Raw genomic sequence first — 26911 nt, 5'->3', positions numbered from 1 at the left:
CACACATGTCACTTTTTTTACGTAGGAAAAAGTGTTGGATGCTCTTAAACACAAAACATCATTGGGCTTGAAAGCTGTTAGCTCATTCTGAGTTAGTGGCAAGAACGCTGGACTTGCCAGCACCAAACTGTGAAACCTTTTCTGTGTGACTGGTAGAAATCTCATGGGGGTAGAAATCAAAAAAAAAAAAGGGGGAGGAGGGGGGGGTGTAAATCTGTGCATTTGGATTCGAGCAGCTTCGATACCATGATATAAACTTTGTCCTGGAAGTCCTTGAATCACAAATCATTGGGAGAGTGTTTTGGAGAATTATCACTGTATGCTTTCCCTGGTCTTTTACTCTTTTCTAGGCGTCCATTAGTTCCCACTGTCAGGGAGAGGATTCTGGACTAGGTGGATCCCTGTAATCTGATTTGGCATGGCTATTTTTCTGTGTTCCTAAGCTCATGAGATCAAGTTATGTAGGATTATTTCATAATGCCAGAGCAGCAGTTTCTGAGGTTGGACAAAGCTATCTAGCAAAAGTGTCTGATAAAAGAAAAATCCTATCCCATACTGTAGCTTTCTTGGTCCAGTGAAGCAGCATCCTCACGCACACAAATCTTGTAAAGTTGCTTCTGATAGCTCCCTGTGTCCCTTGGTTTTTGTAAGCTAAAGTGCCATTTTCCTTTTTACAGCTTAATTGAACCTAAATGCACCCATTTTCTGCAATGTGGTATTTTGGTAATTTCGCTATTTGCTCGTAACTTTTCCCTTAAGCAAACTGAAAGCTTCCCCTTTATCACTTCACTGGGCCAAGATTTCACACAGTATCCTGCTTGCTACAAAATATGATAGTGTTCTCTCTCACCTTGTTTCTTTTTTCTTCTTTTACTTTCTTTTATAAAATCAGGATATCTAAGAAACCCCGAACACCGCGGAGCACTTCATGGTGGGTGTGCTTATTCAAACAATGCCAATGCTCTTGTTCTCGGTGCACAGACTTTTTGTGTTGGTTGGGGGGGATGTCCCAGGTGTCCCCTCTTGTGTGGATTCTCCGGTGTCTAGTAAGGACAGAGCTCGTGCCAAGCACTTTGCCAGAGTGCCAGCGCTGGAGGGAGCACTCACATGTCACCTTTGCCCTTGCCGTGCCTCTTTTCGTGGAATTTGCAGGGAGATTTCCCCTGGGAGCCCTCTGCCTCTCTGTCAGGTGTGTTTTCACCTGTTCAGTGGGTGACAGAGGGGCTGGGCAGCTCCCAGGAGCAGACCTGCAGGCAGCAGGGCCATCCAGGCTCCTCTGGAAATGATGCCAAAGCCAAGCTGCCGTGCTCTGCCTTTCCTCAGGGGATCCTGTAGCCACTGGGAATGCAGAGAAGGGAGGCTGATCTCACCTGTCTGATACCACCTGTGGGGAAGTGGTTTCAGTCTCTCTGCCTGGGAGCTGCTGGTGGCAGGTGCCCAGTGGCATTCCAGTGTGCAGCTGGAAATGGGCATTCCCAGGAAGGAGCACAGCAGCTGTAGGTCAGCTACAAATTGTTTCTGGTGTTACAGAGAGTTCGGTCCCGTGACTGTCACACCCGGGCAGTCAGAGGGTGGAAACACAAAGAACCACTGGATAGCAAAACATAACAGTTCCATGAGTACACTCTTGACCTGCCAAATTATAAATCCCTTGGTACAATGCACACGAGTTCACTTTGCAACTCTTTCTTCCTTTGGAATAACCTATAAACTCTTCACCTCAAACTGTGCAGAAATCAGGTGGCTTTACAGTCCGTGGTAAATCACCTGGGCTATTTTCAATCCTGGCCACAGCTCTTTTATTAATTAAAACACATGTTCAGTGGCAGTGTACACCGATTAAATCTTCAAAACCAATATTAGCACCAAACTTAGTCTTGTCATCATGAAAGTCATTTGAAAATATCACATGCAGTAACTGAGGTCACAAGTCGAGAAAATCTGCATATTTACCCATCTCCATCTCATGCCTGGGGTGTTTAGCAGCCATCATTGTTACATATAGCCTGGGTAGCCAATGATGGTTTGATGACATGCAAATAACGAGCAAATGATTTTTCAGAAAATTAAATAAATAAATAAAACCCAAAAAATTTGACTCCATCCTCTTCAGTTACTAAAATTCCCTTTAGTATCACTTGCAATTTAGGATCCATATGCATCTCAGGAAGATATAGTTGAAACATAAATCTATTCTGGGTCTTTTACTTGCAAAAATATCATACCTCAGCTATAATCATATGCAAAGACTTTTTAGAGGGCTTTGTAAATGCCATCCAAATTTATGATGGCATTTTTTGCCTTGCAGCTATAGATGTTCCATCCCCAAAGCACCCACATAAAGGTATATTCTCCTATGGATGGCTGCAGTTTGTCCCTGCTGCTATATCTAATCTGCCAAGTGTGCTGAAAAACTCTCAAGTAGCATTTGAAATGAAACAAATGTAGTCATGAATTTTAGACAAGATGTCTAAAGACGTCATTAGAAATTTTTTTTTTTTCTTCTTGCAATATATATTTATACAATGGAAAATGATGCCGAAGCTGACATTAACTCAAAGGGAAAATTGAACTGTTATCCTGCTGTTTATTCCTCTTCTCATTAAAGTTTTTAAATATATAACTCATGAAATTATGTTTTGAAGAAATTGGTAAGATGTTGAGTACTAGTTTATTAGTTATTGAAAGAACTGCTTGGGTGGCAGAGCAGGAATGAAGCCTAACTTAAGTGATCTAAAACAATCCAGATGATGCTGTAAACACAGACACAAACAGACAAGGTAATACACTCTATGAGAACGTTGTACCAAACAATTCAGGCAGACTTTCATGGGTAGGATTTTAAAATAATTGTGAATGTTGTAGTGCTTGGCTTTAAAATTCTGTAGGTAAGGTTGTCCATCACCATAAACTGGTATTTCTCCTTCATAAATGGATCAGTGCTCATTTGCAAAGGAGAAGTTTCAACCTTCTTTTTCCCTAAGTGACATCAGAATTTTGATTCTAACTTGAATTATCATTTTTGGCTAAAAATTGCTGAGGAGTCCAAAAGCATTTAAAACCTAAAGCCATTGAATCCATTTAATGCGCCTTTGGCACCTCTCTCTCTCAGTCCTTTTTGAACATTCTGGTCCTCATTTTAATCAATCTCTTTTTATTAAGTTCTTTGGCTCATTTACTTGTACGTGCATTTGCTTTATTTTATTTGGAACATTTCTTTTGTAGTGTCTTGAAAAAGAGTTGTGACATTTCTTTTGGATGGCTTCTTAAGTATCTGGCAGTCACCTATGATACGATGTTGATGGGTATGGATAGATTAGCTCTGTTTTCCTGATGATCTGTCAGATGTCGAGTTCTGAGGAGACTGGATGTGTGTGTTGGTGATGCATATGCAGCAGTTTGATAAGTGGATAGAGGGGGAGCTTTCGTTTTTCTTCTGTAAAATCACTGTTTATTAAGCTGGATTTAGCCTTGTGAAGCGAGGTGCTCCGCTGGCAGGTAGTTAATCAGTGATCATGGTAACTCCGGCTGCAACCAGGGGAGCCAGTACCCATTCAGAACGTAGAAACTAAAGAGCACTTCATTAGGATGAGTGAATTTCCATCTGTGTTGTATTTTGTGTATACTGGAGCAATTAATACAGTAAACTGATGGATGGCAGTCAGTGTGATCGTATCTCGGCTGATGACAAAGTTTGCTCAGCACTAAATAGAACAGACTTACTATGACTGGCAGGAGCGTAGCCGTCAACATTTCAAGAAGCTTGAAATTAGGAATTCCCCAGGAGGAAAAAAAAAAATAGCAGCTGATCAGCATTTCTGTTGATACTGATTTCAGTGGAATTGCTGGAATAATTCACACATGAGGATGAAAATTCCTTGAAAAAATGCTTCCCATATATCAGTTTTTTTCTTCAACAGCCGACTTGTTTTTCTGCATCATCTGTTGGTTCTGCATGTTGTCGAGTTCATGGTCCACCTGGTAATACCTGAGCTTCCGTGGTTCCTTTTCCTAGTGTGCCTTGGGAAGGAGGGTCCAGACCATGTTTCATTCATAGCTTTTGTTATGAATTCTCCATCAAGAGTCTAGTGGCAGAGAGCTACTGGGAATATCGGGATAATTATCCAAAGGTCTTTGGAGATGAATATGAGCTGGTCTACCAATGTAGCTAACGAGAGATGGAGTTGTTGTGTGAGATGTGTGCAGGTAGAATAATGTCAGTAATTAATCAAGTGAAATTGGATGGATATACAGGTGTAGACTTGCAGAGAAGGGGGATTGTTCTCCTCTTGCTGTGACTCTGTTCACTCCATCGAAGTTAACCCTGATTTTTCAGTAAGGCACGTGGTAGGTACATGGAAAAGAGGTTCGCAGATACTTGTTTGTTCTGGGAAGGATTTGTGCATTCAATTCTCACGCATCATTTTCTGGTCCATTTAAATATATATCAGCCTCATACATGAACATTTGAAGACCTTTAGCTGTACTCAAGGAAGACTCTTATGTGGTGCGTTTCTAGTACTGGCAAACATAAGGAGGTAGAGGAATTAAACCCATCACAATGCTCCAGTGCCCCTTAGAAGATGAGGAACACGAAGTTTTCCTGTGCACTCACTGATTAAACTTGGGCTGGAGGTTTGCGAAGTGCAGAGTTTTGGAAAGTCTTTCTGCGGGACTTCAACATCCAATGGCTCCAGTAACCAGAGTCTCCCAAGGACGAGGATCCCATTTGCGCTTGCATTATGCATTGAGCAGAAGGGTGTGATGCATGATGTGGAATGAACAAAATAACTTGTGTGTTCAGGGAAATGCCAAATTAATGAAAATTCAGAAAGCTCTAATGTTGAAAAGGCACACAAATTCCTTGATAGAAATATAATGCTGCTAACAGTTTCAAGATTATTGTTGTCTGAATTTTCTGCTTATTGTGTACTGCAATTAAAATTCTTCTCAACTGAAAAACCAATGTCAAATTAATATTTCCATTTGGAAAAAAATACAAAAGTATACACCTCTTGTTCCATTTAGCACCATCATGGTCTTTGATCAGGTTCCCTCTGTCCAGTGAAAAAAGCAGGCTTATGTTAATGGGAGCAGGCTCAGACCATATATGTTTGGCATACATACAGAACCACATGAACACAAGTACAGTAAGTTAAAGTAACACACCCACTCAGGCTTCCATCTGCGTTTTATGCCACAAATCCCTTTATTTTCTTCTTTTATTTAGCAATTAACTTCTCCATTTATTCTGTAGTTAAAAGCTGCCATAAGATGAAAATAGACAAAGTCTGATTTTCCTCTCTCACACTCTAAATAACATTCAGAGGAGACTCAGACCTGGATTCTGAAAGCTGTGTTCCCTAAAAGTGCCAGGTGTGACTGTGATTTGGACAAGAGTCCTATCCACAGAATAGTAAGGAACACTTTTAACCCCCACCTGGGCTACCCAGCCGTTGTGTTCTGGCTGTTCTTGTTTATTCCTTGCTCGGAGCAGATGGATAGAAAGAGGCAGGGAACGGGGAGGATCCTTGGCTCCATTCCCTATTCACCGGCCAGCGCAGCTGAGACGGGCTGGGGGATATTGTAATTTGTTGCTGCCCTGCACCAGAGAGCAGAGAGAGGAGAGCAGGGACTCAGAGGTGTCCTTAGAGCTGGCACTGCCCCTTCCTTGGGGTCCTGTGAAGTGCTGAAATCTGGTCTTCAGTGCAGTGGTCCCCAGTAATCGCTGGCTCCCAGGACCAATGCTGAGGAAAGCCGTGCAAGGCAGCAGCATCCTCCCAGGATGCATCCCCAGCTCTGCCCAAGCTACCTTCAGCCTTAACTTTTTAATTTCCTGCATCCCTGAGCAGCACAGGAGGGACCCTGCAGACTGGGGGCCACTGAATGTGTTAAAACTCATTAGGTACGGAGCAGAAAACCCTTAAAACTAGCCAAGAATCTCAAACGTGGGTGCCAAAAATTAAACACCTAATTCAATATTTAGCCGTCCACCTTTAGTTCCTTCCTCATAGTTAATATCCACTGTGCCGCCTCAGAGGTGGCCTGATTTTCATAGGCACCAGGCACCTACAACTAACTCAAGTGCTGAGACTGCTCACCCAAGTGAGACTTGTAGAATTCAAAGTTTTTCTGGGTGATTAAACCAGAGTTCCCTTGCTCTCAGCTCCCGACCAGAGCTTCGATAGAATGACCAGCATTGTAACATATGGCTTAGCAAGGGGAGGAAAAAAAAGAGAGAAAGTGAGTATTAGAAATGGATGGACTAAAGAATACGCAGGATATATCAGGCACATTAACCAAACATATGGTGCTAAATGAGATATTTTTTTTAAATTGCAAAAAAATTGACATTCCTGGCAGTCTCAAGGATAATGTGACATGGCTGTGATAAATTTAGAAGAATGGGACATATTTTGGCTTGTTCTTGGAAACCTTTTTCTTGCATGCCGACTGTATTTCTTCTTTTATTAACCCATTCAAAGAATGTTTGAATTTTGCTGCTAGAGCACCATGCTAGCGCAACATAAAATGTGAATGATGCTAATTGCTTTGCACTGCCTAACTTTCTGTCATACCCTCCCCTCTTAAAGGACAAAACATGCTTTGGAAATGAGCTGGCAAGCTCATCTTCTTCTTTCTCTTGGTCAATATTAAGTGATGTAATTAAGCTCCTGTTTGCATATTCTTCTGAACTAGGAAGCAGCCATTTTTTTCTTGAGATCTGATGGATGTGATCACTCAAAATAAAATGTGTCATTACAAACCCCAAACAAAACAAAAACATGGTATAGTTGGACTGCTCCAAACCAATACATTTCAAAATACCCTGGAAAAAAAATAAATAAATGAACCAAACTTGTGATAATAATGGCAATCAGAACGATAACAAACAAATAGAGCAAAAGTAGCAACCAATTACCAGTGCTTCAGTTTGTTTTTCTGCTCAATTTCCCTGCATGGGGTTACATTAAAATCTCTATTTTCACATGAAAGCCGCTGCCTCGACCTTATAAAACCCATCCCCGTATGAACATGACACTGCTCAGCATTGCCACATTCAAGGTCATTCATCAGCTTCTTTGTAGCTCCTCAAGTTCCAGTGTTTGGACACAATCACACGAAACTGCTGCAGCTTTAAACCAAATTCCACTGCCTCTGCCCCTTCTCCCTGCTGTGGTTTAGAGATGAGTCCTGCAGGGGTTTTTTTAACACAGGGGTAGAAGAAAAGCTGTTTCATTTTTTTAGAAGCTTTATTATCTTCGCCATAACCCTGAAGAGGGTTTGTAGCCAGGGCAAGCAGGGAGCTCCTGAGCCAGCTGAGCCATAGAGTTGAGATCTCACTCCTTCCCCGACCTCTGTCACCACCCCAGGGGCACAGGTAACTCCTGTCCCACTTGGATCCCTGCTCATGGGCTGCGCAGCCGTGCTCTTGGAGCAGCTCCCATGCTGGCAAATTTTACCGTGGCCTTCCCTGTCCATAGAAGTCGCTTGGCCTGCCCATGATATTTTGCACTTAGGGCTGGGGTTGACACTCCTTTGGTGTCTCCATCCCCAGTTCTTCCATCACAGGGAAATCTGGGTCAACAGCACCGTTAATTCCTTTGAGTGTCCTTGTCCTGAATACGGACATTCCACGACTAAGTTACATCCCGTCGGAGCAGAAATTCAGCAGGCTGCACTGGAATATTGCACTGAAACACCTCAGTTCCATCTCCTTTCCACTCTTCCCCCCAAACTCAACCAGTCTCTGCTTTTGTTCCTACTCCAAAGTCCTTAAGACCACATTAACAAAAAAAAAAAAATCCCCAACCCAATATTTTTCTTGCACCATAGTCAGTTCTAAACTTTGATTTTTAAAAGGTTAACTCTGTAACCTTTCCTGCTATGAGGAAAAAGCCACCACAACAGCAAACCCTGTAGCAAACAAGTTTCGAGGCAGAAAGCTGCGAGTACAACACTGGAACTCAAACCATTCCCTTACTTTATTTAACTTACAGCAGTATAAACTCCAAAGCCTCACTGAAACCATTAAGACACAGCAGTGCAGAGTATAAAGTACAAGAAGGCTCCTGCATATTGCAATCAACATCCCAGGGACTATAAAACTAGTCTTATTAAATATAAAGTTAATAATATAGCCCAGAGATAATCTTGTCCAGGCCTCTCTCTTTACTTTTTTAACAATTAAATACTATAAAATACAGAGTTGGAAATAAAATTAAATTACTTTGCTAGTGAAAGTTCAACTTGCACATTACCTGATATTTTGCTTTTCCACCTGAAATATCAACCTTTGTTTTGCTATATCCCTATGGATATGCAGGATGCCTGATGGGCTGTATATAGTGGAAATTTTGAGTTTTCAGGATACATTCTGATAATCAGAACACCCAGGTACATCTAGAACTGCAAAAATATAGGCTAGTACAGACAAACATGCATACTTTTCATTTATATACTGTAAAATTCTTTCCTCCAAGCATCTACCATACACAGAAAAGACTCAGATTTTACAAGCCTGTTGCCATATATTCATTCCATTAATTTCTTTGATTCCACAGCCTTGATACGGCATCAACAGGAGGTATTCTCACCCCGTACACCAAACCAGTCAGATGACCACCACACCATTTCTGCCTGTCCATGGCAGAGGTTGCACCCAGTGACAACTTAACTCTGATTTTCATTGGGAGCTTTTGATATAGTTCAAGGGCATTATAACAGCTCTGAAATAATTCCAGTGCGGCTTCTAATATCAAGGCAAAAATACCATTCACCCTTTAAAAAAAAAATTTGAAAGCGAAAGGGAACCACATAAACATGTAACTTTTAAATACCTTTGAAGTCAAGAGAGTGAGGGGAGGCAGAGTTTGAACTCAGAGAACTCCATTCTCTAGTTGTGCCTTGAGTCGTGCGGCACATTTAAAAGATCCATTTGCAATAATCTACTAAACCAAGGAGTGAAAGACAGAACTCATAAAAAAACCTGTAAAAATCCAAGTGCTCCAGCTATTACAGATTTCTAAAAATAAAGCAGAGTAGGTTTCAGTAGCAATAATAAGCTGCATCTTACCCATATTTCAGATTTATAAGAAAAATATGGCTGCCTTTTAGTACTCATGGCTCAGAGCAAACCATGGCTGCTTCTGCCTTGAAAAAAACCCCACAAATAAAAGTGAGCTCTCAGCTTGCTGCTGTGTTGCATCTCATTTGTCCTTTAAGTGTGTCTAGCTGCTCCTGCACCCCCTTTCACAATGCATAGGCTGTCGTTCCATGACCTAGCATTATTAAATTGCACTTATCAATCATTCTTGCCAGGAATGCCATCGCCAACTACATTAAAGAAGTCAGAGAAGTCTGGTTTCAGCAGTCCCTCGCCTTCGCAGACCTCCTCCCTTGGAACGGCTTTCACACAGCACCATCGACCTGTCATTACAGGACCCAGAGGTGAGGCCTTTCCCGAGAGCCCCCAGGCATTAAAGGGTAGCCACGGCACCCAGTGGCCGTGCCAGCGCCGCTCCACGGAAAGCCATCGCCACCTGTGACCGCCCAGCGAGGGGCTGTGCTCAGAACCTTCACAACCAGGAGGGTTTAGGTGTCTAGAGGCTGGTTCTGTTAGGCTGGGCTGCTTGGGAAAGCTCCTGATGGCCGCTCAAGGTGGAAACGCTGGATTCTGGGGCCTTGGGGTTTTGTTGGAAGAGGGTGGGGAAAGGGACAGGAGGTGTTGCAGGGAAGTGTCTTCTGCTTGTGACCATTCATCACGTTGACTCGGTCCAACAGCTCGAGATAGGGACCCATCCATCACTTCTGACCCACACCTGTCTTCCAGCCCTGTGGATTTCCTTCTGCACGTCATTTATTCTCGTGCTGTTGGTGTCAGTGTGCCTTGTTAGGGGACTCTTGAAGTTGGTTCCTGCAATACTTTGGCTGGTTTTCTTCCCAGTACTCTTCTGACTGACTTTCCAAGTCAAAGAGATGTCCTCTGGGTCTAGATGTGCTTATGTATTTTTGTTAGAAAGATGCATTTGCATTTAGCCTAGAAAACTAAATGCAATATTGAGTTCACATTTGAAAAGGAACTCACTTGGGCATAGTAAGAGACACGAAAGAATCCTCTTACAAACCTCTTTGGAAGATACAAAAATAGGAATGAATGGTTGTGACATGTTTCTTTCTGCTATGAAATTTTGCCTCATTTAGAGAAGATTATTAAGGAATTGGTCGAATGGTGGAGCATAAAAAGGCATATTAGCAATTCATCCTAGAAATTATTTGGAAATGTCTGTTTGGCATCAGTGTGGTTTTACTGAGGGCAGCATAAACCAGAAGGAGCCTCTTTGTCTGCACAGTCCAGGTGATGTGGTGAGAAATGGTGCAGTTGCACAAAGTTGAAGCAAGGTCAGACTTGCACTTCATGAGGTTTTGTGCTTTGTTAAATCTGCTTATTGTAGTTTGATTTGTTGTGGTTAATCCATAAAAATTATTCATTATCCTTAGACATACACCTACATCCTCAGAAGATATTTAGGCATCTAAGCTCTATAGAGATTTCCCTTGAAATTTGGATCCGAGCTGTCTGGCAAATATATCCTCTTTTAAAAGCCTTGATAATTGGTGATACAAGTATGAATAATATGAAGCTTCCATTAACATTCTATTCAGTGCACATCAGCTGACTTCCAATTCCTGTCTTTTAGAAGTTCAGCCTTTTAGATTTCAGTTGTTGATTGATTAGTTAATAGGCCTTTCTTTATTTAGCTGTGTTTTACCTCACACTAATTTTTTAAGATCATTGACTGCCTTTGTCTGCCCCTGTTTAGACCCTCTCTGCTTTGGATTCTTGTGTGGTTGAGAGAGGAAATGTCTCAGTGGTGAGGCCTTGTTTAAATCTCATCTACAGTCTGTTTTCACAAGACTTTTTCTGTGCACTGAGGGATTTCCATTGGCGATGTGAGAAGAACATTCAATGGGAGCCAGAAAAGCAAATAGAATTATTACAGTCCCAAATTTGGATTGTTTGGAAGGAGATGTTCTTTACTAACTCCATAAAGAAGCAACAGAGCTTTTAATCATCATGGTTCCTAAAAAGTTAACCAAAACTGCTCTTCTGCAGCATCATTTAGAAGCGTCTTCTGTTTTATGCTCATTCACAAAGTCTTGCAGATTTTCAGGAAAAAAATCCCTCTGCATCCATCCATGGTTTCTTTAAATGCCATCATCCTGAAAAAATCTTGTCCCAGACTTCATTCTTTGTTCTTTTGGGACATTCCTCCTCAGTATTCTTCTTCCACAGCACGCTGGCTGTGTTTATTTCCCTGCCACAACAATCATTCTGTTAGTAAAGGGTGATACACTGAGATGGATTATTTTCTGCAAATCCAGCTTTGTTCTTTATCCCATCGCCTCCAGCATACTTTAGGGACAGTAAGCAGAAGAGAGAAGCTTTTCAGGTATCAGAAGTGGCAACATAAAGAGTATAATGCTGTCGTATAAGAGGATATAATTGAGAGATTCACATCCACCAGTAGTTACTGGGAGTTGTGCCTCGGCAGAAGTGATGGTACAGCACACACAGGCTAAATTCCCTTTGGACACAGGTGCGTTATGTAAATGGTCAGTGGCAGGTCATTCTCAGGGGTCTTTGGCAAACAAAGAGCAGGATTTAATCTCCATTCTGCAGAGAGATTTCAGAGAAAGGGGAGTTGTGAATAAGTAGGTCACCATCAGAGTAAGCTCCTCAGCCAGAACAACGATCACAGGGAGGTTCCATCTCCTTCTCATGTTCGTATGTGCAAGTTTATCACTTGGATGTGTGTATGAGATGCATTTGTAAAGCATGATCAAAATAGACAGCAGAGAAGAAGCTGTAGACTATTCATGGCAGGTGTTGTCATTGACAACCAGTGATTTATAACTTCTCGGGAATATTCCCGAATCCTTCACAAGCTTCCAAACATCCCTTAGAATACACTGCACGTCTGATGCTGGGGTATCCCAGGATACTGAATGCCCTTCCCTGTGATCCCCACAATGAGTCATTTTGGAAACAAAACTTCCTTTGGAGGAGGAGGAAGATCCTTGAGAGGATGTCTTAGCTCTAAGGTGCTCCACCCGATGAAGCAGTTGGAAAACCTCTGCTCTCATGGAATTGTCTGGATGTGCTGTGCTGTGGAAGGCTGTGCACTCATTCCTATCTGCACTGGTGCTGCTGCCAGTGCCCGGCCCAGCTGGGCAGTAGCCAGGAGAGAGGATCCGAGCTGGCTGACCAGCGGACCAGATGTGCAGTGAGTGCTGGCGCAGGGATGCCAATGCTTCAGTGACTCCTCAGTACTTCCAACAGATGGTGGCAAGATCCAAGTTTCTTTGGTGATAAGCTAGCAAAGTGATTCATGGAGCCTCACTTGATGATGGCAGTTTTTTGGGCATGACTCTATGAATGCACCATATGTCTTCTCTGGACCAGCGTGGCTAGGATTCAGTGTCTGGCAGATGGTAAATTGATCACCTATAGGGTGGCTTTAGCATCACTATCAGTTTTAGAATTTATTTCAAAGCCTTGAGAATTCGAGCAGCCAGATCTCTCTCCTACTCAGCATACTTTTGTTACCTGCAAATGGGATTATCTGGTGGTCGGCGTAGCTCACCACAGCACTGCAGCATTGCAAAGGCACCGTGGATTGCTGGCATCTCACAAAGCTTCCCAGACCACTTGAACTCTTCACCAGCTAGTGAAGGATTTAAATACTATGGGTGACAGCAGTATTTACATAAGTGGTTTTAGGCTTCCATGTATTGCTACTTACACTCTGGTGACTTTATAACTGGAGCTGGCTGAAACGTTAAATTGACCACGATCTTGTAAAGCCAGGATGTACAGCAGCCTGTGCTGCAGAGCATTCAAGCATTCCCACGGAATATGACAGTGTGAATCCTGCAAGCCAAAAAAGCAAGGAAAAAAAGGCAAGGCAAGGAAAAAAAATAACAATGAGATGGTATGTTAGGAAGATAAATGAAGGAGAAACACAATTACAAGAAGCAAGAAACACAGCACGAAGGCAAGAACCCAAGGAAGTGGGTGTGTGAGAAGAAGGGATGAAAGTCAGCTAGTGGACTGGTTTCCATTATATTAATTTCCTCCATAATTACCATTGCCATTTAGACTTTTATCAGGACAAGGCCTGCCAGGGAAATGCTGCAGCACAGTACTCTCTGTTCACGCCAAAGCAGCGAAACCTCTCTGTGACATATCTGGAAAGATACCGTGTCCTTCTCTATCAAAATCCTCCAGTGGGTCACCAAAGTCCTGGTGCCTTGCTCGCTGTCCTGTCAGCCAGCTCCAAGTGAATCAAACTGATGGTTCCTGGTGTACATTGTAAAAAGACATCTTGTAATGTCCTTTTCTGTACGAGTCTCTGTGGCTTCCTGATGCTGCCAGGTGGCACAGTGGTGTAACCTTCTAATTCCCTTTGAATTTTGACAAAAACAAAGCAGTGCAACTTGACAGAGGCACCTCAGAGCAAGGGATGGGTGATGCCAGAGAGCCAAAAAGAGAGAGTCACACCACAAGGGCGAGGAAGATGAGGTGAGGCCATAAACATCACAACGCTGACCATCAGATGAGTTTACATGATCCAGTTTGCAATGTCAGGAGAGCTGACTGTGCAGGGGAAGATTTTGATTTCCTGCACTCGCTTTGGAGCAACCTGGTGCTGAAGGAAAAGCAGTTTCCCAACAGATGGCCTCAAGGTCAGGCTTTAGCCATGACACAATCCCCAAACTGCCACCGCCTGCCGTAGCCCAGGCAAGGAGGGCAGAGAGGGAGGCCTGCAAAGGGTTAAAGCTTCAGCTAAACAAAAGTCAGGAACCGTGTAATTAAAACTCTACCTTTGTTGTATTGTCAAGAGTTAGCCTGTGACATAGGAAATATTTAAAGGAGCAGGCTGTTCAGCTAATTTGTGTGTGAGTGAACTGCTTAGACAGTCCTATCCTAAATTAACTGTAAGACCACCCACCGAGCTCGCCTCATAAAGGGCCATGATTGCTCAGCTCCGTTTTGTATAACCGTTCAATAATTACTAGATAAATGCATAACTAAAAGCTCTATTACACTAATAATTTGTACTGAGATAGATGTGTGGGACACCATGCTGGGTTAATTTGTCATCCCTGCAGCAAACTTCTAAAGAGGGCTCTTTTGCAGAGGAGTTGTGTTAATATGTTGCTCCAGTGAGGACATGTTAGAGCAACAAGATGACTTGGTAGCTTAATCTCCTAAAGAGGCAAAACGCCTGGAGGGGAAGTGCCAGAAAGAAGAAAGGGGGGTGATTAACACAGTGGACCCAGATTTAAACTCATCCTGACAAAAGGAGCTGATCTAACTGAGCAAAAGAATGAAAAAAAAGAGGGGCAGTGTTAAAAATACTAATAGGATTTCATGCATCCCTAAAAAATAATATAAAAATAAAGTGCTTCAGGAACAAAGTATTTTGCCCATGCTTTTCCTGATGCTGTGTTTGGTTCCTTTGCTCTCTTTGATGTATCCGTGGAGTTAAACTATATGCTTTAAACAGTGCAGTGAACTATAATATTTTTATCTCTGCTTTATGCTAAATTCTTCTAGCTTCAGACACACACAAAAAGCACATTATTGCTTTAAATATGGAACCCATGTTTAAGCATCGGAGCTCTGGATTTTCAACCTCCTCTATTGACAGAACCATAAATCATGTTAAAGTTAAGTGAATTACTGTAGCGTGGAACTATAGCTTTAACAATGTTTATGTAGTATCAGCTTACCATCTACAGAATGAAAGGGAGGAAAAACACTGATATTAGAAATGGGAATGTGGAGTCCTATTAACTTAACAGCAATATATCACTCCAAAGTCACAGATTCCATTACCATGCCCTTTTTAGTATCAAAGCAGAATTATATCATCACACACATAAAGGTTGTAGTTTTTAAGAGAATTTACATTTCTATTGTAAACTTATCAACTGCATTTCATTATAAGAAAGACATGATATATTCTCCTAGCAGTAGTTTTTATCTTGGGATGAGAATATATGAGAATGCATCATGTGTATTAAAAGTAATAATAATATGCAGAAGTTGACAGCATTTGATGTGATGCAGGAATTCTACAAATATGTTAAATTAGGGTCTTTTTGACCTCTAGCTGTAGTCTTGGAAGGAAGGAGTGCTTTCTATAGGTATGATTTTTATTTCTGTCCCGATGTAATCAATTCTGTAGTATTCTGGTCTCCCAAAGGCAGCAGAATTCTGACATGTTTTAAAACATTCAGCTCAAAATAGCTAACTTAACTGGCCCCCTGCCCATGCCAGAATCTGGAACCAGTGCTCAGTTCAGCTCCACAGGTTTTCAAAAGCAGCCCGTAATACTCAGCAGCCCAGAGTACACCAATAAACCCCAAGCTCAAACACAGCCCTAAGCATATTTTCCTTTTGCTAGGAACTCCGTGGGCCTTGGCAAAATGTCCTCCTGCCTCCCACTTGCTACTGCAAAATTTCTTACAGGAGGAGTGTTTCTGAACAAAGGGTCCAGGTGCCTTATACCACTCAGAGCAGCAGAAAAGGGCTGAGAGCCAGCCCTGATCTGGAGATACCGTGGCTCTGCTCTTTTCAGCAGTGCTTAGCTGCCCAGCTGCACTTGACTTCTGGAGCTGAGAGATGGATAGCCTGCAATTCAGCCCATCTTTTTGATGTTCATGGACAGGAACAGAATCCCCATCCATCCTATCTAGGGTGTTTCACTATCTCTTGCACTGCTCAGCTGTTTATATTGTATTTTGGATCTTTCATCTATGTTTGTCTACATAATGTGGGAGCGAGTATCAGCGATACCTGAATTTTACCCATGCTTAGAGGGTAAAGCCTATCTTTGTTCTCCAGCTCCACGATTTCCCAGCCTTGACACTGCAAATGGGAAAGTGAGATGGGATCAGTTTGCATTTACCTCATCCTTGGACCTGACAAACATGTTACTAGACAACCCCTTTGCACCGTTATGGGACTTAACAAATGCCCAAGTTTTCCAGGGATGTGAATTGCCTTCCGAGGGCTGATCCTAGGACTGGTCAGCCCTACCCTCAGCAGCTCAGTATTTAAGTAGAGGCAGGTTCTTGCTAACCTGAGTAAGCAATTCCTCTACATTTATCACCCTAAAGTCTGTTCCTAATGGGCAGTAAGAAAAATAGGGACTTTCAGAAACCTTTGAAAGTGTTACGGGGAAGCAGCTCCCACTGAAATTCAAAAGCAGTTAATGAATTCTCTCAGGACCTCTACAAATCCCAGCCCAAGTTTCTTAATTATTTTTTCTTCTTGTTTGGGTAACTGCTTTCATCACCAAAATCTGTGGGCTTAAAGCTATTGTTTTAGGCTTCCATTCTTTACCTCTTGTATTGTATTATACACAGAAGTGTAAGTTCCTTTCAACAAATTTGGATTATTGCCAGATCTCCTTATTAAAAAGTCACTCTTCATATTTCCGATAAACACAGCTGTTTCATGGTATTTGAAAGCATTTCACATCAGCCAGCATGGTGGCTTAGCCAATTAGTCCTCTAATATGGTCAATTTTCAGAATAAGTACCTTTGGGGTACAAAGGGTAGGATCCATCTTGCATAATTTGAACTGGCATCACTGGGATGGCAGGAGAGAGCTTGCAGCACGCAGGGAGTTAAAGCAACTTAGAAGCCTGACGTGGAAGTAGCTAGCAGAACAAACTGTTCTCTAACATTTCCAGGGAAATGACTTTTCAAAAAACACTTTCTTAATTGTAATGAAGCCAATTATAATGGCCTCAAAAACAAGCAGATAAAAACCGATCCCGTTTCATTATGATTCTAATGTTACTATTTCTAGGAAGGCTGATCAATGTTTAATGAAGTATTAGTAAACTTAATTATCACTTTATAGAGGAGGTATCTGAGCATTGTGCCCTGATCCAGCTGATGGACCAGCCCTTGTGCCTGGGAAGGAACAGTGGTTGTGATTCCCAACACTTCTCCCTGGAACAGGCAAGGAGTCCAGGGTGATAACACCTTTTCCTGAGCAACACCAAATGACCCTTTCAAAGACTTCAAACAACTTCAGGAAGAAAGAAATTTCATCCAGTCATGTGGACTTGAAGGGGTTGGCAGGGCATTTTTTTGGAAGAGGAGATGGAAGGTGGATGGATCAATATGTGCCCCCATATGTTGGGCTGTGCTGGTGGAAAACCTGTCTGAGCACTGTAGGTGTCCCTTCACCATGTCAGCAAGCACTCCCTGGGAGCAAGGAACCCAGGGCTCTTTATTAGGAACTGCTCCTTTGTTCCAGGACCCTAAATATCTGCAGAGAACCATAACCTGTTTCAAATTAACTGATTCTTTATTATCTGATCGCTCGCTTGGACAGAATTCACAATTTTGGCTCTTCTTCAGAGCCTTGGCCATGTGCAGTGCTCACCTAATCAATGGGTGCAGCTTATCTTATTGGTGACTTACTTTGTTATTGGCTGCTCCAAATCAAGAAGGGAAAAGGCAAGACAGACCTGCATAATCAGAAGTTTGAATTCAGCATTCTGAAAAATCCTCTGGCTTCTGTGCTGCACAGCACCACGAGCTCATAAAACACTGAGGAATCCAGTGTAGCACGCAACAGCTGTACTGCATAATTACTTGGCCCTATAGCAGTAGTTTTAAAATACTGGTATATCTGTTGCAGGCCACCATACATTATCATCTCATTTTCAATAAAAAGTCTGGGATGTTTCAGACGAGCTTCAATGGAATTAGAATCATGTGTACTTTGAAATATTTATGCTTGCCTTGAGATGGAAGGATAACTCCTGCCTCCAACCCCCGCACAAAATAACAGATTTCATAATGCCAGAGAGTCCAACTCCTCCATACCTACAGCAGGTAGAAATGAAGTTCTGCTCTTGAGTACACATCTTTTCATAGGTTGTAGAAGTCATATTTTATGTCATTTACTGAGGTCAATAATAAAATATAAATGTCACAGGCTGAAAGACGCCAGGAGAAATATGGTTTGGCAGGATGGAGCTGCTTAGGGATACATAAATAATAAGTCAATAAGTAAATAAATAATAGACAAAGACCTATTTTATCTTCCATTTGAAGATCTCAAAGAATTTACAATCACTGATTGAGGCTTGTAATATCCCATCAGAAGTAATAAGAGCCTCTTCTCTTACACAGGGTAATTTCCATCACTGTAGGTGTGGGTTTAGGAATTAAAGACTTTATCATTTTTATTAAGTCTGAAAATCATGACTGAAAGGGCCCTTGGCCTTTTTAGAGGCAAACAGGGAAAATAACAAGCTGCTTCATTACCTCTTGTGCTTTAACTGATTAAAAGTGCTTGTGAGGGCCCCTATATTTGGAAACACGGTTGCGTTCTGCGCTCAGAACTTGTTGGAGTGGCCAGTTTTGCACTCACCAGAGTTGCTGACCACAACACAGCTATCAGAGTAATGGTCTGTGTCTGGGCCAGCAGATTTTAGACTTTAACATTTAATTCCCTCTCTCTAGTATCAGGCAGGCACATTTGTAATGTTGATCAGTTTAATAGTAGTGGGTTTTTTCCTCTTATCAAAGAGGCCTTTCTTTTGGCACTTGAGAAATCTGCTATTTCCTAGTCAGAGACTGCAAAAACAAACCTTTGGAGATCCTTATTGCACTCGTTACTTCTTATGCTGAGAAGAAAATGACCCCTTCACGTCAGTGTATGGCACAGGCCGAGGAATGATGCCAATCTGGTCTTGTTTCCCTCCCCCAGTCCTTCCCTGATCAGCAGGAAGCCCTTGGAGATGGGCTGAGGAGTTGGCCAAGACTCCTAAGAGGAGCCACTTTCTCCTTACAGCACTTTGCCTTGCTGAATTATTGTTGAACATTTCTGCATTCGTTTTCCTTCTCTCTCTCTCTCTCTTTGGGAAGATCCCTGACACACACTCTCCACTTTGTTTTCTACCCTGACATGCTGAGGAGGTCAAGGCAGCAGAGAAAGGCTCACTCCTTACATGCCAGTGAATATTTCTTTCGTCTTCCACGGAGCAAATCAAATTATTAAATGAAGAGCTGTACTTTGGAAAAGCTAAACAGAGTGTTGTCTCAGGACAAGTTTTGAACTCCCACATGTTCCCTGGATACAATTCTTTATTCCTTCTTGTTTGAAATGCATTTCAAACTCCTTTTCACCCAGCAGAAGAATAGAAATGAGTTGGTTCCCAGATGCATACGAAGGACGGTGCAATTGCATAACAATTTCAGATAGTAGTAAAAGAGCTGATACTAAAAGGAAATTTTAAAAAAATATTTTAGAAATTCCAATTTATTTCTTACTTTATTAGATGTTTGTCACATAAATGTCCATTTCTCACTTTTATCTTCATCCCTCATATTCCATCTGGCACACAAGGAAAGGGGAAACTACAAAAGGAGATACGAAGAAAGGAAGAAGACAGAAATACTGTAGGCTAATAAAATTTTGTAGTCATCAAAATGCTGGCTGGGATCTACCTGACTGAAGGTGTGTGTGTAGAATGGAGGTGTCAACCTCAGAGCAGCACCAGTCAAAGGCAGGGGATTATTTGGGGGTGAGGTGGCTCCTTGGCCACTGTTTAGTCCTCTGTCCATTCTAGTAATTGGCTCCATGGTGATCCCCCACAGTTACTGAAGGGAATCTCCATTATCTCTACCTTGGATGTTTCTACTTCTGTTGGGAATATTTTCAACACTATTAATGTGAGCAGAATTGGGGGGTTAACATGGGTATAGGGGAGCTTTTCAAGGCAAGGGCAGGGGTTTCACATCCATCCCATACCAGCACCCCTGGCACGAGTGCAGCTCTTTTTGGTGGTGGTATTGGAGCAGTAATTCCTATCCTGTGGTGGAAAAGGACGTGTATAGAAGAGCTGCCTAGCCAACCCTCAGTGAATGCTTACAGGAAAATGCAGTAGCTTCCTTGCTACTGTCTCTGAGCTCACATTTTACCCATATCTTCAAGCTTTTGAGTTTGCTAATGGTTTAATAATGCTTAAGAAAAAAATTATTAATAAAGTGTCATATTATTAAACTGGCAATGAACAAGAGTAAGAAGCAGATTTTAGCTTTTATTTAACTGAAGGTTTTTCATAACATTCATCATGAAATGAATGTTTGCTCATTTGTGTTTGATTTTAGTTAACTTTCCTGCATCTCTCCAATTTTTCCAAAAGTGCCAAAGGCTTTTTTTTTCCCCCCCCTCTTGTGTATTTAAATTACTTCAAAGGCAACACCTGAGTTTCTGTGGGATATTTCCTCCTTTCTATAGCCTTTATCTGACTGGTCATATGCAGTGTACAAGCACAATCTTTGCACATGGACACCCCTGAAAGATTCCTAGGGTAACATGCCAAGGGAGCAACACCGACTGTTTGGTGAGAAATAAACAATGATTTACAGATGAGCTTGTGTGCAACCAGATTAATTGGTCATTCTGAAGGAAGAGTGAATCCTCATTTCAGAGGGGAGAATTCATGGCACTGTAAGTGACAGCAGGTGCTACCTCGTGGTGACAGCTAACAGTGGAAAGCTCTGTTGGGTGACAAGAGTCCAACCCAATATATTTTGAAGGCCGAGGAACTGGGCAAAGGTGTCACATATGTAGGAGAGCAAAAGGCTCTGCAGCTGCACTTGTAGTTCTGCTGAAATCAGCTGAGGGTAAAATCGGTCATTGCCAGTGGGCTTGTGTACATCACACCTCTGCACCTTCTCTGGAGTACATTTTCCAGCTGGCTTGTTGGCCCATAAATTCACCAAATTAAACTTCATCCCTGAGCGTGAGCTGGGGGCTTGCTGAAGATTTGAGCCCAGTGTTATTCAGGAGAAGTGTAAATGTAATTTTCCAAACGATCTCGCCACTTTGTGCATGTTCATTAAATGAAAACACGTTACTTAAAATAAATGTTCCTGAAGTGAGATGGAAGAAAAAATCCCCAACAACAAGAAGCGTTAGACCGTTTTTAAATTATCGACCGTTTATACTACAATGTAAAATGGATTCGTGTGTGCAAATCCAAGTCACATGAAATGTCAATTAAATCAACCCTAATCTCCCAAATACATTTTTTTATTGCCTGATTGATGAGGGCTGCTCTTAAGGTCATGAATAGTTTTCACTCTCACAAAGGACTGCTGATTCCTTTATACGTGTCCACTAAAAACACAGAAAATCCTTCAAAATGTCTGGCTCTGTTTGCTTCCAGGATCTAGATGAAGTGAGTGTAGGACACAATGTGGTCTAATATATTACTTGATGTATAAACAATACTGTACATTTCAAACCAAACCAAAAAAAAAAAGATACTTAAAACTACAATAGATTTAAACTGTTTTATTTTCCAGAGGCAAAACTCTATATAACGTCTTTGTTTTCTTTCCTATAGCAAGTCCACATGCAACACCATCGACTCTTCATTTTCCAACATCACCCATTATTCAACAGCCTGGGCCATACTTCTCACACCCAGCAATCCGCTATCATCCTCAGGAGACTCTGAAAGAGTTTGTCCAACTTGTCTGCCCCGACGCTGGTCAGCAGGCTGGACAGGTGGGGTTCCTAAATGTAAGGAAGCCGTTTTTCTTTCTTCAGAAGTGTTTGTCCTATGTAAAAATTAACCACGGGGTTATTGACGGGGTTATTTTAACAGCATGTCGCCTGCAGGAGCACACCTGGGATAGCTGCTGGAAGGGAGGAAAACAGAAAAATAATAATGCTGTGCTGCAAAAGTATTTTAAAAAACAACAAGAGACCTCCCCAAAAAACCGCTCAACCACATTGTGGTGAAAGTAGCTTAAACTGTCAGAGAAGCTGGTGCTTCAGTGACCTGCTGGGTCCCCCCACAAACGACTTTGCTGCATGTGTTGTAACCCTTGTGGAACCAGGGTTAACAAAATACAAAGGCAGAATAATTTTTATTAATTATTTTTGAAGTTCAGGGGAGAGTGGGGGGGGGGAGGAGCAGGAAAAGGGAGGGTGAGAAACAGATGTTTCAGATCAGCTAAGTTCATTAAAAAAAAAAAATACTGCCTTATAGCACTTTAGATCAAGTTGACCAGTACTTGAACTCAAGATGTTAAAAGTACAGTTTATTATGGTTTGTTATTTCTGTAAGCAGTTATCTTTTCCCCTTATCTCTATGAAAAATTAAGCAGAGTTCCAAAGCTTCAAATAACCATTTTCTTTTTTTTTTAATCAAATAAAGTGAATCATCTTGCTATTATTGAAATAGCATTCTGGACGAATACAGAAATTATAAATTTTATGTAAATCAAATCTAAAATAATGCTCTGAATATTTCATGAAATGTAATGCATGTAACTTTTTCCAGCCAATGAAGTAATAACTCGCAAAATTACTGCTTCTCTCCTGACATACATAGGGCTGAAAGTGTTAATGAGAATTAGTTTAATTATTAGAATCCAATTTATTACACTTATTTAATAAGCTGTATTGTTCCCAGTGTTTTCCTTTCCCCAGCAGAAAAACTGACTCTACTTATTCCAGCCAGTCCTGGCTTTGAATAATGTCTGCAATATGTTAGCAGATACATTTATGTCTAGACAACAAATCAATACAGTGCTTTTCTTTTTCCTTGAGTATTCATTTGCTTAATTTATCCCAAACCATTCAGCATTATGAACTGTTAGCACACTCACAATGAACAGGCAGCGGGGGTCTTCTTGGCAGGAAAGGGACTTAATTGGGAGACAAGATAGTGTTTGAGAGATGTCACTAATATATTAGTTTATTAAAGGTGCTGGATGTTGGAAAAACAAATATCCCTGAAGGATTGCTTCTTGCTGCAAACTCTAGTAACTGCAGTCTTTGAAGTCTGTGGGAATGCTGTAAAGTAAAATGCAGATGAACTTGAGTCTTATTTATCCCCTGAACCACTTTTGCTCTAGCACAAGTGTGATTTGCACCTCCACGACTTTAAGGCCCTTTGTCAGTGCCAAAGCAGGTGAAATGAAAATAAAGTCCCAAGTGTTTTGCCAGGATGAGTATTTTGTCCCCAGCAATTCAGGCTAATGGAAACCCTAACAGGAATTAAAATATTATTTTCTTTAGCAGTACTTAGAATATGGATCTGTGTTTAAAGCTGAGCTTTTATCATCAATGGAAAAGGCAATGTTCAGTGCCAGAAGAACTGCAGTGAGATCAATTTGTAGAGTGCTGTCAAAAATGATCTCATCATTTTTGTCACTAAAAGGAACACCTGATTCACAGCCTGCCCTACTTTCTCTTTATAATGGTATTTGGCATCTATCTGTATGGTTTTCAAGTGTCCAGGCTGGGTTACATTTAAAATGCAAACTTAATAAGCTGGAGGGAGGGTTGGCATGTTTTTCTAAGCCTGATTCCTGTTTTTGTGATACTTGAAAACACTTTTACTTATGGACACATTTTTCTGGTGATTAATTGAAAGACCACACTCATATAGCTGATCCCCTTCAGCCTGTGACTGACCACATCCCAGACTGAAGGGAGGGTGGTTTTTTCTCTCAGTGTGTAAAAATGAAGCTGTTCTAAGTTCACTCATTTCTCCAGATGATCCTAATGGCAGCTAAACCAAGAGCTACACTATTGCTAACTCAAAAGGGATGTGGGAGAGCAGTTATTTTAATATACACTCATTCATTTTCCTGTAATAAGATATCAGCATGATTTTTAAGACCACCAAAAACGCTTGTTTTTTCTCTTAATGAGCAGTATCTTTAAGAAATTTACACTCAAGTCCTAGGCACTGATATCCTGAGGGTATAACAGAGGCACGAAACTGGAGGCTTTTAGGGGTCAAAAACACTGCTTCACCTCTCACTGAGCATGGCTTAGTGCTGCCGGAAATGCAAAGAGGAGTAGGATTTAATCCAGGACAGTTCAGACAAGCTGCTCATAGGACAAGTGTTTAAAAGCCAGAATTTCCGTAGTTTCACGAGGTTCACAGAGTTTGAGACAGTTTCTTGAAGTCCATGGAGAATTTGAGCCAGCAAATTTCTTTGCCACCTCTCAAGTAATTGTAAATGTATTGCACATCGTTTTCAACTAGATTGTTGTTACTGGAGGTTCCTAATAGCTGATTTTTAGTATAATTTTTGTCTGTTTGCTTGTTTTTCGGCAGCCCAATGGTAGCAGCCAAGGCAAGGTGCACAATCCATTCCTTCCTACCCCAATGTTGCCACCACCACCTCCGCCACCAATGGCTAGGCCTGTGCCTCTGCCAGTGCCAGACACAAAACCTCCAACCACATCAACAGAAGGAGGGGCCACCTCTCCCACTTCTCCAAGTAAGTATAGACGCAGCGGGATCCAAGGGCTACCGGCACCGCCGGCACTCGGCTGTGCAGGGATGAGGACTGGACTCATCTTGGGAAGCGGGAGAGCTCTCTGCTCTCCATGATGGACAAAATTCTGAGCTGCTCCTGTGTTAGCAGGGAAAGCCTTAGCTTAAGGTTGCAGTTTTATTTTTGACTTGGTTGCTATTTCACATAGCCACGTGTGTGGGAAATCGAGGCCGGTGGCTCAGCTGTGACACAGAGCTTGGACCTTTGGGATCTTGTTTGCTGCCAGGAGGACTCAGGAGGACATCCCATCCCTGGAAGTGTTCAAGGCCAGGCTGGATGGGGCTCTGAGCAACCTGATCTAGTGGAAGGTGTCCCTGCCCATGGCAGAGGGGCTGGGACTGGGTGATCTTCAAGGTCCCTTGCAACCCAGACCATTCCATGGTTCTGTGATAAGCTGGTATCTCAAGTCAGGCTTTAGAGGATAGACCCCACATGGAAGTCAGGCAATCTCCTTGAAAACACAGCTGCTCATCACACTGGGATAAACTCACAACCCTTTCCAGGTTACTTCAATTATCGTTCTTTTGGGAATAAATCTGCCTAGATTAACCCAGACATCTTTCCCTTACGCCTTGGATTTTAGGCAAGAAGTTTTGGTATGTCTTAGGGCCAGGGAGAGAGCTCTAATCCTCTCCCACCACCCACGCGGCTCCCATATGCATTTTGTGTAGCCACAAGTCAAATATATGAATTCCTGGATACACACTTGGGGATACCACTTTGGAGTCACTCTTCTGGGAAACAAATGCAATTCAGCTGTGTCCGATGCTTTAAAAAAAGTCTGGACGTACAGGGAGTTAATTGTGAAATGATTTAATGAAGCTATGCTCAAACTGACATTTAAAAACAAAAGGGAAGCTTTCAGTGCTCTAATGGCAACTGTAGGGGACTTGTTCCACAGTGAAGGGAGTCCAAATAACATCCACAAACAAAAATCAATCTAATCGAAAGAGCAAATCCCTTTGTGTGCTTTTCAAGCTTATTATTTAAATGCTATATGCAACCACTGCTTGATGTGCAAAGAGGTACTCACTCTTCAGACCAAGTGAAGCCTAGGTTTTTAAAGCTTTATATACTGTTCAGGAGACTTGCACAGGTTCCAGGGGGCATTTTTAAAATCTGGTAGTTCCTCAGAGGTTTTCATTGCCTTCTGCTACACGATAGTGCATCAACTGCAAACTCAGCAAGATGCTCTGGCTCGCTTGGAAATTGAAATGGGTTTTAGTATGAGACAGTCTGGTAAGATTGTGAACGCGATGTTCTCGAATCAGGACTTCACGAATTGATCAGCAGATTTTTGTTGAGTGAAGAAGTTGATTCATTCCGTCCCCTCCGCTCCTCTTTCTGACCTTAGACCAACACTGGTGCTATCAGAACTTTTTGAGGGGACTTTCAAGTCCTATCAATAAGATTCAGCGGTGGGATCTAAAAGGTTAATGTTTAGTCATAGTTATCACTGAACACAGTCAGCAATGCCTTACTATTTCCTTGTCTTCAGAACCAGGAAAAACAAAACTAGGTCAGTGTGTACTTGTCATTACGGTTGTGACTCAGTTTACTGGCAGTGTCTGGTGTCAAAAAGAAAAAGATTCCCAACAACATTTTAGCAGTAATCTTAATTTTTATGATACTGTGATTGTGTAAACAAGCTCAGAGTGTGTTTGGCCGTATTCTCAGCTGGCAGAAAAATGGGCATTTCTCCTCTGAAGGGAGCAGGACATCCATCGGTGTCAGCTTGGGGCTGGTCACTGGGCTCTGTGTTCAGCAGACAGCTGCCACGTTAATTGGGAATGGAGGTTTTCTCAAGAGCAGCCAGTTAATGGTATTTAAACAAAAGATTAGGAAAATAATTACTGTTTGTTAATTAGCCACGCTGATGTCTAAACATATAGTTCTGTACGTACTCAGGCACGCATCTTCCTTTTGGTGAGGGGTTTGAATAACAGTGACTCGAGTTGTAAAGAAGCATATAATTTAATTTAGGGACAAATTTTACAGAAAAGTAGATTATAGGAAATATTTTCTAAGAAAAAGTATGACATATAAACCAAAGCCAGTGGAAGTATTGGCTACATAAAGAGCAAAGCAAACTGAAGTTTCAGGCGTCGCAGCCAGGGTTTGCCAGGAGGACCCACTGGGCTCCATTCAGTGTGTCAATCAGGACCAACCCTCCATTTCCCTCCGTGTTTATTTTTTCCTTAACTAAATATTAGCCTTCAAATAGCGAGTGCAGATTCACCAGAGTTCCATAAAAGCCGCACAAAAAGGTGTTTTCCATGGTTACGAGCTGCTGGAGCGCACCGGTTCTGGGAGTGTCGCCGGGCTATGGCTGACTGCCCTGCAGAGCTTGAGGATATTGGAAAGTCACTTATGCAACAAAGGCAAGAGCGATGCTAAATTTTGGCCAGACTGTCTCCTTAGCCATGTGGAAGAGAATGAACACCCCCCCCAAGGAAATGGTGTGAAAGGGATTGGCATTTGCTGCGTTCTCCTTCC

At 41.9% G+C, this 26911-nt stretch overlaps 1 protein-coding gene across 17 annotated transcripts in view; it reads left to right on the top strand.

The window, feature by feature from the left end:
* Positions 1 to 26911, top strand: part of NFIA (nuclear factor I A) — a 350499-nt gene that overhangs the window by 288357 nt on the left and 35231 nt on the right. For 8 of the 17 annotated variants that reach the window (XM_039556246.1, XM_039556247.1, XM_039556250.1 and 5 more), the window contains 4 exons: positions 893 to 931; positions 9322 to 9450; positions 21457 to 21635; positions 24193 to 24358. In XM_039556246.1, the coding sequence (XP_039412180.1) occupies positions 893 to 931; positions 9322 to 9450; positions 21457 to 21635; positions 24193 to 24358 (513 nt within the window). The remainder of the gene's footprint in view (positions 1 to 892; positions 932 to 9321; positions 9451 to 21456; positions 21636 to 24192; positions 24359 to 26911) is intronic. The other 9 variants (XM_039556257.1, XM_039556251.1, XM_039556255.1 and 6 more) reach the window with 5 other exon arrangements.

Source organism: Corvus cornix, chromosome 8, assembly GCF_000738735.6.
Source record: "Corvus cornix cornix isolate S_Up_H32 chromosome 8, ASM73873v5, whole genome shotgun sequence".
Lineage (NCBI taxonomy): Eukaryota > Metazoa > Chordata > Aves > Passeriformes > Corvidae > Corvus > Corvus cornix.
The sequence above is the reverse complement of the archived record's forward strand: the minus strand, read 5'-3'. Positions and strand labels throughout refer to the sequence as shown.